Source organism: Harpegnathos saltator, unplaced genomic scaffold (assembly GCF_003227715.2).
Source record: "Harpegnathos saltator strain DR-91 unplaced genomic scaffold, Hsal_v8.6 scaffold791, whole genome shotgun sequence".
Classification (NCBI taxonomy): Eukaryota; Metazoa; Arthropoda; class Insecta; order Hymenoptera; family Formicidae; genus Harpegnathos; species Harpegnathos saltator.
The window spans coordinates 41,394-58,597 of NW_020230639.1; the positions used below are offsets into that span (position 1 = coordinate 41,394).

The following is a 17,204-nucleotide window of genomic DNA, read 5'->3' on the forward strand; positions in this document are numbered from 1 at the left end:
CTCTATTTTGTACAAAAGTCCAACTAGATTCCTGTTTCGTTTCGTTTTAAAGGGCAGAAGGTGCAGAAGTGCGCGTCTCTTGTTGCAATCGATCAGCTGTTGCGTGCGCGTTCGCAACGTGTTCGCAACGCTGGAGATGGGTATCTTGTGCGATAGATTTGATGTTTGTTGTGCATCATAAATTCGTGCTTCCGACAAACGTCTTTGTATTCGAACCAATTCGAACGTACATCGACAATGTCGAACGACGGACGGAAAGTGGAGACGAACGCTTCTACGTCCGGCGAGAATGCGTCTCAGTCGAACTCTGAACGAAATCCGCCGCGAAACGAAAAAGTAAGTACGTCAAATCGATCAGTTCAGATCGAACTGTAACGATCGTTTACACAGAAATTGATCATTCGGCACTTATCCATAGAAAAACACTCGAGGCTCTCGGCAGAAAGCTGTGGACAACTTATCCAAGAAATTTCTGCGGAATTTTGATCCCGAGCACAGCGAAAGGGAAAAACGTAAGCTGTATCGTCGACTGTATCAAGGCCATAAAAAACATTTATACGACGAAAAGGGCATTTACTTGCTGACAGCAAATGATCTGTGCGATTGTTTGAATATAGACTGTAATGGATGTCACTACCCATGTCCTAAGTGCTACTCCACCAAGTGTGGTCATGAATGCAGGTATTTCCGTGAGAATTTTTATGTCAAATGAAAGACTGACTTGTATTCATAGATTACTATTGTTGCACTTATTGCTTGTTGTGGAGTTATTATTACATGGTTTGTTATTCTTGTCAGGAGTTATCGCAAATGGACATATGATGTTATCCTCTGTGAAGGTGCTGATTCTGTAATAAAAAATCCACTGGTGAAGGAATCTTAAGCAGTGAGCGAGATGTATAAATGTTGGATAACTTGATTGTGATTTGAAAGGGTTATATATAAGGTATTTTTAAGAAGTATTGAGCTTACAATCTCCTTTTCATAAAGCGTATCCTTATAAAGAAACAAATGTAAAAATATGATATTTCTGATACAACTGAGAGGAAGAATATCTTTATTTACACCTTTGGCCTTAGAGTAGCAGATGAGAAAATTTGTAAAAATATTCTTTTGTCAAGTCAGGGATCTTTTTTTATAGAAATGTAGTAGCTTAATATTTAATAACATACTTTATAAAAAGAACTTTAAATATTAATGCATATGTTTGATCAAAAGTCAAAAACTTCCTAAGTCAAGAGATGAAAACGAAAATAAACCATGTTTCACTCGATTGCAAAGGAAGTTGAATAAAACTTCGACTCAAGCTTATTTAGAACCCCAGTTTTAATAGTTAAGAAGTCGCAATAAAAAATAGTATCTAATGATTTTCTTCTCATGACGTCACCTCTAAGATGGCGGCGTAATTTCACACGAGATATTGTATCATTTTTTAATCGAGATATATTCCCAACGATAAGAGACGTGAAAACTGATAAATTTCGCTCTTTCATGACCGTCTACAACAAATTAATTCCGCCGAAGTTGCAAGATTTTCCACCTCCGATGCGCGAGCGAGGTGCACGATCGTCTAGCTACGCTACTGCGTGGTGACACGCGCGCACACCTTCACACGGAAGCGCTATTGATTTTCCGCGGTGCTTTCCACAGCGGTGTGCACGTTGCACGCGACGTACGTACACATACACACGCACACACAGCCCCAACGGCGCGCGCTTCGTTTGCATTTCGAGTGATCGTCCAAGTTCGCGCGAGCGAGCGGAGAGACAAAGCGGCAAAAAAAAAAAAAAAAAAGGTGTCGAGACGACGTACTCGGCGAAAGAGCACACGAGAGACTCCCGATTCAACGCAGTCGTGTTAATCGCGGGAAACCGGCCGCGGCTTTGCTGATCGACGGTGTGAAGCGGTAAAAGAAAAGACCAAGAGAAAAGGAGAGAAGAACCGAGGGTATCAGTGGTGCAAATTGAGGAATCGCGCACCGGTTACGCGACCTGTGCGCGTTATCATCGCTGCGAAGTTAGCCGCGAGCGAGCGTCAGCGACGACGACGACGACGGGCGGGCGGGCGGACGGGCCGGACTTCAGGGGGTTGTGACGGCGCGCAGCGCTCTCCGCCGCGTTCGGCACAAGCGTAAAGACGACGGGACGTCGCGTCGGTGCGTTGTCCGTGTGCAGCGCACTCGCCGGGGTGGCGAACGTACGCACTCACGGGACGAACGAACGTACATACGCACGCACGTAAGCAAGCGAGCAAGCACGTTCGAACGAACGAACGAACGAACGAACACGGGACGACCGGGCGGCCGCGAGCGCACGTAACGCGACCGAGTGTTATATATTTGCGAAGCGAGTGTGACACGACGACGACGACGACGACGGCCGCGAGGAGAAGCGATCGCCGCCGCCTTCTCCGTCGTCCAATTGCCCGTTGACCCCGTGCTCTGTGGAGAGCGCGATCCGGCGTGAACAGCGCTCGTCCAGGATCGAGAAGACAGAACGGAAGAGAGAAGAGGAGAGAGAGAGAGAGACCACCGGAGGAGCCAAGACCTCGACGTATCCGTCGCTCTCTGCAGGAGCAGCAGGTTTTATTCTTTTCTCACGAGAATATCCCGCATACTCACTATTGCATCTCTCCCCGTTGCCCGCCTTCCTGGGCCTTCCTCTACGCCCCGTCCCCGTTCTCATCCTCGTCCTCGTCCTCAGCGACGCAGCGTCCGTGACGTACTCGACGCGATGCGACGCGTCGCTTAGCGTAACGTCGTGTAGCATCGCGACGCCCGTCAAATGATACGATGCGAATGCCGCAATCGCCAAACAGAGAGAGAGAGAGAGAGAGAGAGAGAGAGAGAGAGAGAGAGAGAGAGAGAGAGAGAGAGAGAGAGAGAGATAAAGATAGAATGCGACGGACGACACGCTATGTCGATACTACGACGATAATGATCGGGTTTAGCGTTGTCGCCTCGCTGGTTCCGCTGGTCCCGTCGCGAGAAAGGAGCGTAGCGACCAAGAACAGGCAGACAGCGTCTTGCCGTGAATAACAGGGTACGTTTCGAGTGCGCGCGCGAGTTCGGTCGTTTCCATCCGCGTCGCCGGTCTCGAGCATCGTTTCGTCGTTTCCCAGGAGGGAAACGTGCATTCGGAATGGCCCGGGAATGGTTGTCAGTTGACAGAGCGGCAAGACGAGCCGCGTCGCGACGTCACAGCAACGTTCCCCGGTAGCGCTGCCAACGAGGGCAACGTGGTGCGCGCGGTCGTTCATTGACGACGACGTCATTCGCCGAGACACTCGTCGTGCTCGTCTATGTGTTACGTGCGATCTGCGACGGTGACGACAGGGAGTCCTAGGGGATGGAATTCGGTGAGGTCGATTGAGGTGGCCGATTCGCGGGGGTGAATGTACACGGCGCGGCGCGGCGCGATATGTACGCGGCCTGCCGCGTTATCGCCTGCCGCGGTGCATCCGCGAAAGCACCGAACGTTCGCGCTTGACGACCTGCCGCTTGACGATCGTTAAGCCCGTGTCACACTACGAACTGAAGATCAAGGGTTGCGGATTGAAGATTAGATTTCGACAAATCAACGAACTTCGGTTTGGACTTGCTTTATTCCGATTGGTCAGATTTCAATCTTCAATCCGCAATCCTTGATCTTCAATCCGTAGTATGACACGGGCTTTAAGCCCGTGTCACACTACGGATTGAAGATTGAAGTTTGACCGATCGGAATAAAGGAAATCCAGACCGAGGTTCGTTGATTTGTCGAATTTCTAATCTTCAATCCGCGATCCTTGATCTTCAATCCGTAGTGTGACACGGGCTTTAGTCGCGTGGCTCGAGGATACGACGCACACGTTCCCGTGCTGTATGCGCGCGCGCGCGCGCGTGTGACTCCGCTCTCGTATGATGAAACCTGCTGCAATCGGTGCCGAAAAGCACTCGCACGGTTCACTCCGTCGTCGAACACGGGTTAATTCGCGTCGAGAGCGAAATTTTCCGTAATTGTTCCTTGGAGACGAGGAGGGGACTCCGCCGGGAAATTTCGTCGGCTCGCTCGCGCGCGTCTCTCTCGCTCTCGAGATCGCACGACTCTTTCTTTATTTCGCAATGACACAATTCGAGATATCGTGTTTTTTTTTTCCTCATCTTTTTCGTTCAACGAGCAAATTGCCGAGAGAGAAGCGACGAGAGAGACCTTCGCGTTCCCGTTTCTTCGATCTTGTGTTTGTCCTGTCCAGTCGCGCCTTTTCACGCGCTCGACTCGAAGTAAATGTACATTCGGACATCGCGGATAGGGAGGGCGAAATTGTGGGAACGCGGAGAGGCTGGTGAATCGGACGGGAACGGGAACGGGTGCTTCTCGCGGACGATGGATGATGCGGCTGGTTCGCGCGATGCACATGGCTGCATCCGATGCATCAGCCGCACCGGTCGGTACAGAAACCGAGACTGACACTGTTCCTTTCACGTTCCTTTCACGTGTTACAAACGGTGAAAGAGAAATGGTCAAATGTCCCGTTTCGATGTACAAGATGTACCGATGGTTTTAAATATTACATTAGTTTCGTTCAAATTCGCGATAATTAGAGCAAACGTATCAATACTAAGACATGTACCTAGCGCTGAATATTTTTATTATTTTGAATCGTTTAAATTTGAATATTTAAGCTTTTAACGTGAAAAGATATATATAAAGAGATATATGTAGAATGTACTACACAATATATATATATATATATATATGTTCATTAAGATAGTCAATGTGTGTGTGTTTTATGTCAAAAGTTTGAATATTCGCATTTAAAGGCCAAAACAACAAAAATAGATACATATCAAAGATTGATCTTTGATTTTAAATCGATTATCCAGATATTCCTGATATTTCTACACAGATTACTCAGATATCAATGAATCAACGACCTTTCGCCTGTAACACTCGCGCCACATTTTCCGCGCGTGGCACGGAGTGTCGATGTGTCGAGGAAAAGCCTGCTCGTCTCTTTCGCCGTGTAACTGTCATATTCGTCAGGTGGCGAAGAAATGAACAAAGTTCTTGATCGGAGTAGCGTCTACTTAAAATTTCAGAGGGCGAAATCGAATAACCGCGTTGAAGAAGCGTCGGGAAAAGATGCAGACCTGGCAAGACCGCATACGAGGGGAGGAGGGGCACAACGCGACAGTATGCGGCTCGAGGGTGGGCGCGAGGGTGTCGTCATCGAGGAATACGTCACGAGATACGTGCGGAAGGGCGGACGGACGGATGTAACCTTTCGCGAGTTCAGATTATTAGTTGCGTGGGCGAAGCGGAGCGAGAGTGCGCGCGCGCTTATACAGGGTGTTGCAAAGCAGGGTAGTCTCCTCGCCGCGGATTCTTTGATCGACTTGAAATCCATTCCCCTCGTGCTGTTGGCAAGTTGAGCCCCGAGAGGAGAAATAGATAACGCGAAATTATAAATCGTGCGAATCATCCTCGAGCAGATCTCCATAGAATTGGAGAGATATGCAATCGCAGGTGGAACAAGAAATCACGATTATATGAAAATGACGTGATATCAAAGTGACGAGAAAGTGATCGAATCTTACGATCATCAAAGCATAAGTTTTTACAAGTGTCCAATGAAAGCCCCCCCTCCCCCCCCGCCCTCTGCCAATCATTGAAGAAGAAGGAAATTTTTTATATCATCTTCTCGTCATTGAGACATCATCGTCCTTCCTCTTCTCCGTTTAGGATATTAAAAAGCGAGAGAATGCGATAAATCGAACGGAAAATCATCCCCGAATTGATTAATCAGCTCGGTGGCAAAATATTGGGCGTCGACCGATTAAAATTTCAGTCGGCTAAAACAATCGGCGAATCGATCGTCAAAATTAACAAATCGTCATATATGTAATTATGAATAATACATTCGATCGATGAAATTTATTATTAATCCGTATATAATCGATCGAATCAACGTCGATCGGTTCAGTAGTAATCGCGATTTATATTCAATGTTAGTTTTCAGCATTTTAGACGGATTCACAAAGTGACCAATCGAAACAATCTCGTAGCATGCAATCACGATTTACCCGCCGTTCTCATTCACATTATTTTATCAGCCAAAATTGCTATCGATTAGTACCCAACATCGCTCGGAACGGAAGCTGCGATTGGGATATCACGGCTGCTTCCGAGACATCCTGTAGAGCTTGTATGAGTATCGTATGCAGTGGATTAGGCGACCATGAGGGGTTGCGAGGGGGTTGATTCGGCAAGTGGTCGCGTCTCTCCCTTTCTCTTTTTCTCTCCCTGCTTCTTTCCCTCTTTCTTTCTTTCTTTCTTTCTCTTATCATCCTCACTATGTGTTCTATCTCTTTCTCTCCCTCTCTTCGCACGCAAGGGACCCCGAGCGCCGGGGGTTTACGTCGCCGGGACGGCAGATGTCAGGATGCCGGAGCAGAGCAACGACTATCGCGTGGTCGTGTTCGGGGCGGGCGGCGTCGGCAAGAGTTCCCTCGTGCTGCGTTTCGTGAAAGGATCCTTCCGCGAGTCCTACATACCGACCATCGAGGACACTTACAGACAGGTAAGTTGACTGGCAGCGCGGCACGGCGCGGTTGCGGCCGCGACTGCAGCGGCAGCGGCGGCGACCGCCACCGCCGCCGCCGCCGCCGCGCCAACCACCCCCCGAGACGCCTCTTCGATCTATTTTTCTCGAACGGCGGTTATGCGCGAGGAGGACATCGCGCGCGTGTCCCTCGCGAATCTCCAACGGCGATTGACCCTGGAACGATCAGTCTCTCGAATTTCATCGCGCTGATGAATACACTCTTGGGTGCTTCGGCGTGGTGTGTTAACACCACGGCTCGCTTAATCCTTTATGGTAACTATAGTATATAATCCTACTGGTAACTATAGTAGAAACGCATTTAAGAATCTACAACTTAGTCAAAAGAGGAGATATTTTCGTTTCCTTTTGCACCACTGTAAAGGTGAATTCTTCTTCTAAAAAGATGGTGTACCAAAGATGGTATAGATTGTATGTAGATTCGGTTTAGTTCGCTTTTAGCTCAGTTTTGATGATGACATGTTCTGTCAAATTCCAAGTAGGCATAGTCAGCATTGTTACTGACATCTAAAAGTGCACTATAAATGAATAGATTGGACAGAAATTCAAAATGGCGAATCCAATATGGTGGACTCAAAAATCAAGAAATCAACCTATTTTCGTGAAACCTGGTTGACCTACAGTTTTTTATACGGCGAAAAATGAAGGGACGATTGACTATCTAAATGGTGATCTATAAGATATTCTTCTGAAATAGTAAGCTTGACGCTCTGAATGATAAACTTCACTCACAAATATAGTAAAGTTTCAGCTCAAAAATGTCAAGCTGACTATCGGAATTGTGTCATATAGATTACCCTTCATTTTTTTCTGTATAGGTTGCTCATTTCGTATATGCTTTTAGGATCCAAGTCATATTTACCAATAAACAAAAAACGAACGATAAAAAAACCAAAGTAACGAACCGACAAACGAAAAGCGGAAACTCCATGTACTTATTTATTCAGAAGTAAACGATTGATGCCGATTTTCCGTGTAATTGTTTCGCGGTTTTTCCATCTGGATAACCATCTCTGAGTGTATCCATGTTTATCATTTTTACCGTTATATTTACAAAAAAAAATACGAATTTATTCGTTCAGAAGTAGACTATTACTTTACATTTTACTTTACATTACTTTACATTGGAAAGGTAGTTTTTCGTAGATATAAAATTCTGATATTTTTTTCTGGTTATCACTACTTATAGTCTCAGTTCAAAAAAACTAAAATTTTATTCTTAAAAACACTTATAAAAAAATCGGGCATTAAAGGGTCAACACGAGGAATCTGTAGAGAAACAGAGTCGCCTGGTGCATTAGCAGAAGAATTCGATGAGAGAAAAGTTTTAGGGTTGCTGCAAGTTGTAATCGAGTGAAATTGGATAAAAATTGAGGATAATTGCGGAGCAGGAAAAATAACGAACACTGGATGAAAGGGAGTGGATGTTCAGGGTTACGCGAATTTTCTTGCGCAAATTGCAATCGGGTGAAATTGGAGAAAAATTGAGGGTAATTGTAGAGCGGGAGAGATAACGAACACCAAATGAAGGGGAAAGTGTGATGTTACGCGGCGAATTAGTCGCGCAAGTTGCAATCGAGTCTAGTTAAATCGAAATTCAGGCGAGTCAACAGTCGGACGTACAAATTTGGACCGCGACATCCTTTGTTCACGCAGAAGGAAATCTCGATCTAATTCGAGTAATTCTATCTCTGACGGAAGGTTAAGTAAATCACACGATTACTGCGACCAATAATAGTTTGGTTAGTTTTATGATCGCCTCGTTAATCTAAATTTCGAGCACGTTTTGCGCAAACGAGAGAGAGAGAGAGAGAGAGAGAGAGAGAGAGAGAGAGAGAGAGAGAGAGATTAAAGGAGCATGGAAATATTGTTGAGGGGATCAGAGCAGGCCGCCATAACACATACACCGTTGAAATTGAGTTCGCTTAAGTGGATTCAAGCTGCTGCGGCTGATCTTTCTTTCTATTCGCCGCCGAAGCCGAGAAAGGCGACAGAACAGGCGGTTTTATAATATGCGCGATTGACGTGTGGGTCTCATCCTCGACTGACGCTCGGTAGACTTGAGATAACGCTATTTATCTAGGGTTAATTGATTGATTAATTGGAGGGAGCAATTACACGTCGCGTGCTGCGGCGATAAATGCGCAGTTGAAGTTAACTAAGCTTTCGACCGGTTCCCCATTAGTTCGCAATTAGTCGTCAATTAGGGAATTATGCTTGAAACGCACCGATGGTGTGTGTGTGTGTGTGTGTGTGTATGCGCGCGTGTGACTTCCGCTACTAATGTTTACGCACTCGCGCGGGCCTCGCGAAACGATCGCGCGCGTTATTCTCAATCTCGCGATTATAATTAATTAGCCGGAGAGATAATTGTCCGCGCCGGGCCGTTGGCGATAAATTTCGTTAGCGTTAATTAAGGCTTTAATTCCGGCCCGCTTTCGGCACGGCCGGCGCTAATAAAACCAAACGGCGGAATTAGTTTTCGCGCACTTTCGCGCACGCGTGTGTTTTCCATGTGTTCGCACGCGAGTGTGTTACGCTCGCGTAAAGTTGCAACGAACGAACGAACGAATCGCGGGATTCGCACGAGCGAGGCGCGTGCTTTATCGGGGCAGACGTTTACGTAAATAGCAATTTCCGCGTGAATTGTAATTTAACGATTGATCGGACATGTCGCGCACGCACGCACGCACGCACGATATGTCTGACGTGGGTGAGAACATGACCATACGCGAATTTAATATCCCCATTCGTACTTCTGGCCGATAATACACGCACGGAAGTGAGACGTGTCGACGTGGGTGTTGCGGAAATTACGAGTATGCGTGTTAAATTCGCAAATAATTCATAGCCGTCGTCATGCGCACATACACACGCGCAGCAGAGAATACACGCGTACGACGCGGTAGTGGTAGTTATTTTAAAGCAGGATCAACAGCGACGACGCAACTAGGGTTGGAAAGTGACGCCGTTAGCATTATAAAAGCCGCTTTTTTTCAGTAATCACTTGGTAACGACGTGCTTTCCCTTTCGTTAGTAACGCAATTATCCTTTTTCTCCTTTTTTTATTTTTTGTTTAAAACGGTTAGTAAAACGGATATAAACGTGTAACTTTTATCGTTACCGTGCACATGTAGAGTACACGTACATGAAGTGAGCTGACGTTGGACATTAAGCGATCGAAAGATCTGGACCGACCGAGATACTCGGCGAATCGATAATCAAAATTGGCCGTATATGGGATAATTTTATTCGGGCGAGTAATTTAATCGATTGATGAAATCAGTTGTTAATCAGCGCTGCATAATCAATCAAATCGGTAATCGATTGGAGCGCGATCGTTATATGCAATTACGATTGACTCGATATTAGACTCGAGTCACATTTTAGTCAGAACCAGAATTTCAATGTCGATTAACGCGCAATACTGGAGGGAGAGAGAATCCCAGAGGAAGGTCTTTAAAACTCGGCGAGAGATCGACGAAGATTGTTACTTGCTGAGTAACGGCTCGCTCTCCTCAATGCGTAACGAGTAATGATAAAAAACGCGTTACTTTTATAAGTAACACACCCCCGACCGGAGCAAACGCGTTAACCCTTTGAGGCATAGTGGTAAGTATACTTATCACCTATTTATTCTCACATTTTCATGAAATATTTCATATCTGAGGGATTCCTGTCAGGTTTTTTGCGTTTTTTAGCTTCTTGTACATGGGTACATACATGGAAGGTTGAAAAGTGTTTTGCATAAGTTGTTCATTCATTATAAATAAACAAAGTGTGAAAAATACACATTTTTACAGAAAAAAATCATTTCCCACGAACTATGAGTGAACTTTTTGCTCAAAATCAAGATTTGGGGGTTTTTGGGTCGCTGATTACGAATCTGAGGTCCACATTCTAAAATTCATTTTCCAAGATGGCGGATCATAGAATGGACATCAAATTAGCTAAAATTGTAATCTGGTTAGTTTTTGAATTCGCTGATTCCGAATCTGAGGTCCAAATTAGAAAATTTATTTTCAAAGATGGCGGATCATAATATTTTTATATGATTAACTGAAATCGTACTTTGGTTAGTTTTCAAAGTCGCTGATTACGAATCCGAGGTCCTCATTGTCACCGAAATTATCGCGATTTTTCATTTTTGCGTCCGCCATCTTGGATCTGCCATCTTGAATTTCGAAAATCCGATAACGGATTCGTCATCAGCGACCCCAGAAACCGCTGCATATAAATTTTCATGTGATTCGGATTTTCTGAAAAATACGTGCCTCAAAGGGTTAAGGGTGCGCAATCATGTTGCACGACAATCTCACGTTTCGTATCGCGCTGTAGTGTAACGAATCAACCGCGTATCGTATATTACATAATAATAAAAGTACTGCGCGCGATGAGTCAACGGCGATCGCGTCGACTGTCGTCACATCCGATGATGACATGCGGCTCGAGCGCGCGTAACCGGTGATTTGATTTGTCCTCGAAGCAGCTCGACGATAACGCGCGCTTTGCAATAGTTATTTGTGTTTCTTGAATGACGGCAACGCGATCGTCGTGACAGCGGCTCAATCACACCGGTAACGTCGCTGATACGCCAATACGATCTTCCACTGCTACGTGACCATTTGCGCGTTTTATATACGCACATACGCACATATACACATACCTGCATATACGCACGCGTGTGTACACAAGGTGAGGCGCGGGACAGGTGAATATTTCCGAAAATATTGACGACAGAAAATTTTATCATACAAGCTTGAAATGTTTCAACACGATCGCGCTACCACTGTCACACACGTGTGTGTGTGTGTGACATCGATGATTCCTTTTGTACGTCCACGTGAAGAAATTCTGTTTTGCACAATTATATCAAGAGTGTAATTTGTAGGGGAGTTCCCCCCTCCAGATAAACTGTGACAGCGAATGTTTCAAGGGTTTCATTGTTTGGATATATTTTCTCTTCTGTATATAAATACATGAAGGATTGAAAAAAGAATTTCGATACGCACGGGGTCGCGTGTATCCAAAAGTGTACGGTTGCACTTAAAAGAAAATCGGACAATCTTGAGGTATTCTTTTAACGTATGTACTACACGTACATGCATCGAAGATTTTTCGTATCGTATACGGGGTGTCTCAGTTCTCCGAATTTCACCGAGAGAGGATTCCTGCGAGTGTGATACCGAGCTAATTTTTCCTCAGCAAAAACGTCGAGGCATCAACAGTAGCAGGAGAAAAAGGCGGAGCTTTCCTCGAACAAAACTTGGAGCGACCAGACACGCGGGCGATAAAATTATTTCTCTCGATTAATTTCAAGCGAACTTTTCCTTGACAGAATTTTACACATTGAGCGTTTGCTACAATAATGCGCTACGTCGAAAATTAAATAACGACATTCGCGATAAAGAAAGATCGACTCTAGATCGCTCAGAGAATCCGCCGAGGTAAAATTAAAGTCTCGAGGAATCCTAAACACCCTGTATGTATGTAAACACTAGAGATGTGCTCGAATCAAGAATTTTTATGTCGAATCTAATCGAATCGAATCTCATTTTTTAAATTCGAATTCGAATCGAATCGAATCGTGAAAAAACTTAACATGACTATTAAACATGCAAATAATGATGGAAGATTTTAATATGAAAGGGAATATTGATATTGCAATATCATCTTGAAGTAAAATATATATTTAAATATTTCAAGTAATTTTTTAATTAATTATATTTAAGTTATTGATTATAAGTTAAGTTAATTACGAGTTAAGTGTTCAGACATACACACCCAGGCCCAGATGGCCTGTTTTGTAGCTGATGCACGCAAACGATAATGTATTTGATTCCTATTCGAATTATTCGGATTCGAATTATAGGGATTCAGATTCGAATCGAATCGAGTTATAGGGATTCAGATTCGAATCGAATCGAATTACATTAGATTCGATTCGATTCGATTCGAGTTCGAATAGTTCGCACATCTCTAGTAAACACATACATACATACACGCATATTTACCTCCACGTACACGTATACGTAGCTTCGCGAATTTCAAGGCGCGTGCTCGTGTACGCATTTGAGATGCAATGACACTGCTGGTGGGACTCTCGCTGTGTGCGCGACGAGAAATGTGCCGACGCGCGAGTGTTATCAATGAAATCGCGCGTGCAGGAGATACGAAAGTTTTCCGGCACCGGCTGGAGAAAGCGGCGGCGGCGGCGGCGGTGGCGGCGGCGGCGGCGGTTCCGCTCGATTCGGCTCGGCCCTGAAGAGATCCGAATCCCGAGCCGAGCGGAATCTCGCGAGGCGAAGTGCTGCGGAGGTTCGATTAATTTACGATCGGCCCGCGCTGCGCGGGTCGCTCGTAAATAATCGCCACGGCAATTCGCGCAAGGAACGTGTGTGTGTGTGTATACGGCATTTCAGGTGATAAGTTGCGACAAAAACATATGCACACTTCAAATTACGGACACAACGGGGTCCCATCAGTTTCCCGCTATGCAGCGGCTCTCCATAAGCAAAGGTCACGCCTTCATCTTGGTGTACTCGGTGTGCTCCCGGCAAAGTCTCGAGGAGCTGCGACCGATCTGGGCCGTGATAAGGGAACTGAAGGGCCAGGATATCTCGCAGATACCCATAATGCTGGTAAGCACCCTCGTAAACAAGCAGCGCGACGGCAGCCCTTTTCCTCTCGATCCACTCGCGTGTTTCACTTCGCGACGATCCGTATAAACGAGAGTCTCCGTTTCGAAAGCTTATCGAGACCGCGTCAGTGATACAGTATAAGAAAGAACAGTGGGTTCACTCAGCACAAAATAGTGCGAACGGTCGTTTGTCGCACATGCGAACCGAACTGCACAACCAACAATATGGCGGCCAATAGCTGTCAAAGTGTATAAGTGTAAGCAACGATTAACTATATGACCGAATTTTTAATATAATATTGTTGTTTATTAAAATCTAGTAAAATGAATGAAAGAGGTGGGTACAAATGTTGTATAATAAAACTGCAAAAGTGCAAATTTAAATTTGCAAAGTGTTAAATTTTGATTTAATCAAAATGTGTCCCCTTTGAAACGATACAATATAACAAAAAGGCGGACCTCAATATCATTTAGTTTTCGAGATTTTTTACTTGTGTTACGTTTGAAATTTAGCACTCTGTATATATATATATATATATATATATATACACATCTTTCTATATTATAATTAGTAATATGTTATATATTATTAATTATATATTATTAACATATTATATTAATAATAGTTCATATTTTTATATTATTTTATAATGTATGTTATAGATTTGACAGTAAATATTGAAAAACAGCAATAAATGCTGTTTTTCAGCTACTATTCGTTATCATTCAAATTATAATCCGCGCGCAACCAGTAACACGGCGGTCTTGTAGCACCTGAGATCAAAAGCACCGCCACCGAGAGTGAACCTACTGTTCTTTTTCATATACTATTTCTGTGTCAGTCAGATACGGTGTTCATTATCGACGACCGTCGTCAACGTGTCAATTAAAAATTATTCAACGCCTAACTTTTTTCACGATCGAACAGATTTATGTTTTGAGTTTCGGGAGTTTACTCACACACCTTTGCGGCAAATCGAACAATTAAGTTCTTAAGACGAAACTCACTGGTTCAGTGCCGAGTGTGTACATTAATTTCATATTTTCTATAAATTCCTCGGAGTGGAATCTTGCTGGGAAGAAGTGAAGATGACCAGTACTTTCACTCTTAAATAAAAATACTGTCACTCGGAGTCTCGCACAAGAGAGAGAGAGAGAGAGAGAGAGAGAGAGAGAGAGAGAGAGAGAGAGGGTGTTTTGTTCAAGTTTAGAGCTGACTCTCTCACTAACCGTACGAGTGAAGCTCAATCGCTCCCAGTGAACATGTGACACTCTGTGACGGTAAATTACATGAGAATCACTCTTCAATCACAAACGCAAATCTTCACTCGACGATCAAGACTGGAGAATACACTCTGTATAAGCGGAGAATCCCTCAAACTCGAGGTGCACAGTCATTCTACTCCTCGAGTAAAATTCCACTCCTGAGCAACTCGCGGCGAGCACGTATCCGCCTCGTATCAAAGTGCTCGTGTGATTAGAGCCCTGATTTACGGCGTTCACGGCGACGTGAAGGGGGCACAGGCTCTGCGGTAGACCTTATCCGCGCGCAGAAGTACTCGAGACCGCTCGGCGAAGCCTGTCGCTCGCGACAAACGCGAGACGCGTTTCCGCGCTCGCGATTTCCGCAAATCCACCACCGTCGCCTGCGACCGAGCGGTCGCAGTGGCGCGCGCGACTGCTCCTTCTCTCTCAGCGGCATTGTTCGTTGACTCTCACGCTCAGGTCGGGAACAAATGCGACGAGAGCCCGTCCGTGCGCGAGGTGTCGATGAGCGAAGGCGCGGCCGAGGCGGCTAACTGGGGCTGCGGCTTCCTGGAGACCTCGGCCAAGACGAACCACAACGTGGACACCTTGTTCCGGGACCTGCTCACCCTCGAGAAGAACCGTTCGGTGTCGTTACAGCCGGTGCAGAGCAACAACGCGATAAGACTCAAGGAGAAGTGCGTCGTCATGTAATCCGTACACGCACCGGCTCGCCGAGCCGCGCCATGTGCGCGCGTATCGCGGAGAAAGGGGCGGAGAATCGGCGGCGGCGGCGGCTTACTTCCGGCCTCTGAGCCTCTGACGCGGCTCCTCGTACTCGTCCTCGTGAGAGGATGCCGCGCGGGTTCTCGGCGATCGGCGAGACGAGCCCGTGAGGTTTCACCGGCGACGGGCTCGCTGTTCGAGTCCCGAAGGAGCTTCCGTTTGACCGTTCGGAAACGGCCCTTCTTCTTCGGCCCTTCGCATAGGGCTCCGTGGTACGCTCCGAGGCTCAGCACGAATTGCGTCCACGCGCGGCCCGCGCCAAGAGCGACGGCGGCGGCGGCGGCGGCAGCGGCGGCGGCAGCGGCAGCAGCCTAACGGAGAGCGACTTCTTCCCCCGGCCGTCCCGACGAACGGGACGGCAACTGGTGATCCGGACGTGCGCGTCGCTCGTCGACGGCGCGACACCCCGAGCGACCCTTGTCTTCAGTTTCACCTTAAACGCAAGTAGAACCGCTCTCTCGACGCGTTCGATTTCTCTCTGTGCGCTGAGACCAAGTAGAAAACACCACGCTCTCGTGAGTTCCCGCTCTTGTTTCTTGACTCCGCCGTGCGTGGAACCGTCCGCGGTAATCTCGAGGCGGCGAGGCGACGAGCGAAAGTCGGCGAGATGGCGAACGCTACGACCACCACTGCGTCTCACCACTACCATCATCATCATCATCATCATCATCGTCATCGTCGTCATCATCATCATCATCATCATCATCATCATCATCATCATCATCATCATCATCATCATCGCCACCACCACCACCACCACCACCACCATCTCCGTCGTCATCCACCAGCAGCGAGGGCGGTCGCGTGTTCCTCGGCTGTTGGCGCAGCAAGCATGGTGTTAATGTAACGAACTCGAGGTGGAGAACACACGCATCGTCGACCCTCGTCAGTCGCACGTCGTCCACACACTGGAGTCTCGGTATGTTTCATAGAGAAATAAATAAGGATTTACTTCTCGCGCGCGGGGAGCACTCGCTCTCGCGCGCCGCATCAGTTACATATCTTTTCTAAGGTATCTTATCGTATGTGTGAACGCGTCATATTTTTTATCTTGAATATTTCTTACAAATAAACGATATATAACAGCCGCATATACCGCATGACATCGATTTATTATTATCTCGGTAATACGCTAGCAGTAATAATGGTAATAATACGAAGTGAGTCGCGATCGACGATTGGTTCGTCTCTGTTGATGCTTTCCCGAGGGGGAGAGAGAGAGAGAGAGAGAGAGAGAGAGAGAGAGAATGTGTGTATGTGAGAGCGAGAGAGAGAGAGAGAGAGAGAGGCGTATTCGTCACGACAAAGAGTTACCCGCGATTGTTCTATAACCGCTTCTCGTTATAATTAATCCCTAGCTGTTCGATTAATACGCGGTGCCGCAGCGATCAATTAGTGACGCCGACAATTTCCCGTTTGTACGCAGCGCCGAAAAGACCCCGACGATCAGCGGCGAGACGGCGGCGTCGGCGTTGGCAGCCACGCGCAAGCAAAGTCTCGAGTTTAAAGCGACAGTATGTGGCGGGACGTGAATAGTCCTCCAGCGCGAATTGTCGAACTCTTCTCGGTGTCGCGTTTTCACTAGAGTGTCGTCAACGTTGAGATCGTTCTCTCTTGCGCGCGCGCGCGCGAGATAAACAACGGGGATCGTTCCATGAGAGAGGTGGTCCCGCGCGAGGCACGCGAAGCAGTTCGTTCCTTTCGTCACTCGAATTCAGCCCGGCGATTTCGCGCGACCGTAGCGCGATTTTCACCGGCGAGGAAAAGGCGCGCGCGCGCGCGCGTGCACACGCTGCAAGCGCGCTGCGTCTGCCGTTTCCCCGGGAAGATTGGCCTGTCGAATTCGCCGTGCGTGAAGAAGTGCGGAATCGACGGGTCGCCTCGGGGAGGGGATCTCTCGGGGGAGAAAATTCCGCGTTCCGCGGAAACG

At 46.7% G+C, this 17,204-nt stretch overlaps 2 protein-coding genes across 2 annotated transcripts; both read left to right on the forward strand.

Annotated features, from left to right (window-relative positions):
• Window positions 1–62: 62 nt before the first annotated feature.
• Window positions 63–1,038, forward strand: LOC105189080 (ARL14 effector protein). Its single transcript, XM_011150944.3, has 3 exons — window positions 63–336; window positions 419–681; window positions 799–1,038. Exons 1-3 carry the CDS (start codon window positions 238–240, stop codon window positions 881–883), a joined length of 447 nt encoding a protein of 148 aa, XP_011149246.1. The 5' UTR covers window positions 63–237; the 3' UTR covers window positions 884–1,038.
• A 458-nt stretch (window positions 1,039–1,496) lies between these two features.
• On the forward strand, window positions 1,497–15,987 carry LOC105189081 (GTP-binding protein Di-Ras2). Its single transcript, XM_011150945.3, has 4 exons — window positions 1,497–2,581; window positions 6,376–6,561; window positions 13,026–13,244; window positions 14,969–15,987. Exons 2-4 carry the CDS (start codon window positions 6,424–6,426, stop codon window positions 15,200–15,202), a joined length of 591 nt encoding a protein of 196 aa, XP_011149247.1. The 5' UTR covers window positions 1,497–2,581; window positions 6,376–6,423; the 3' UTR covers window positions 15,203–15,987.
• The last annotated feature ends 1,217 nt before the right edge of the window (window positions 15,988–17,204 follow it).

What these genes read in the sequence shown, in the direction of transcription:
- LOC105189081 (XM_011150945.3), top strand. Translation starts at nt 6,424, where the DNA reads ATGCCGGAGCAGAGCAACGACTATCGCGTGGTCGTGTTCGGGGCGGGC. An exon ending in TCGAGGACACTTACAGACAG is followed by an intron (nt 6,562 to 13,025) that starts GTAAGTTGACTG and finishes ACGGCATTTCAG; the next exon opens with GTGATAAGTTGCGACAAAAA. An exon ending in CGCAGATACCCATAATGCTG is followed by an intron (nt 13,245 to 14,968) that starts GTAAGCACCCTC and finishes TCTCACGCTCAG; the next exon opens with GTCGGGAACAAATGCGACGA.
- LOC105189080 (XM_011150944.3), top strand. Translation starts at nt 238, where the DNA reads ATGTCGAACGACGGACGGAAAGTGGAGACGAACGCTTCTACGTCCGGC. An exon ending in ATCCGCCGCGAAACGAAAAA is followed by an intron (nt 337 to 418) that starts GTAAGTACGTCA and finishes ACTTATCCATAG; the next exon opens with AAAAACACTCGAGGCTCTCG. An exon ending in AAGTGTGGTCATGAATGCAG is followed by an intron (nt 682 to 798) that starts GTATTTCCGTGA and finishes TATTCTTGTCAG; the next exon opens with GAGTTATCGCAAATGGACAT.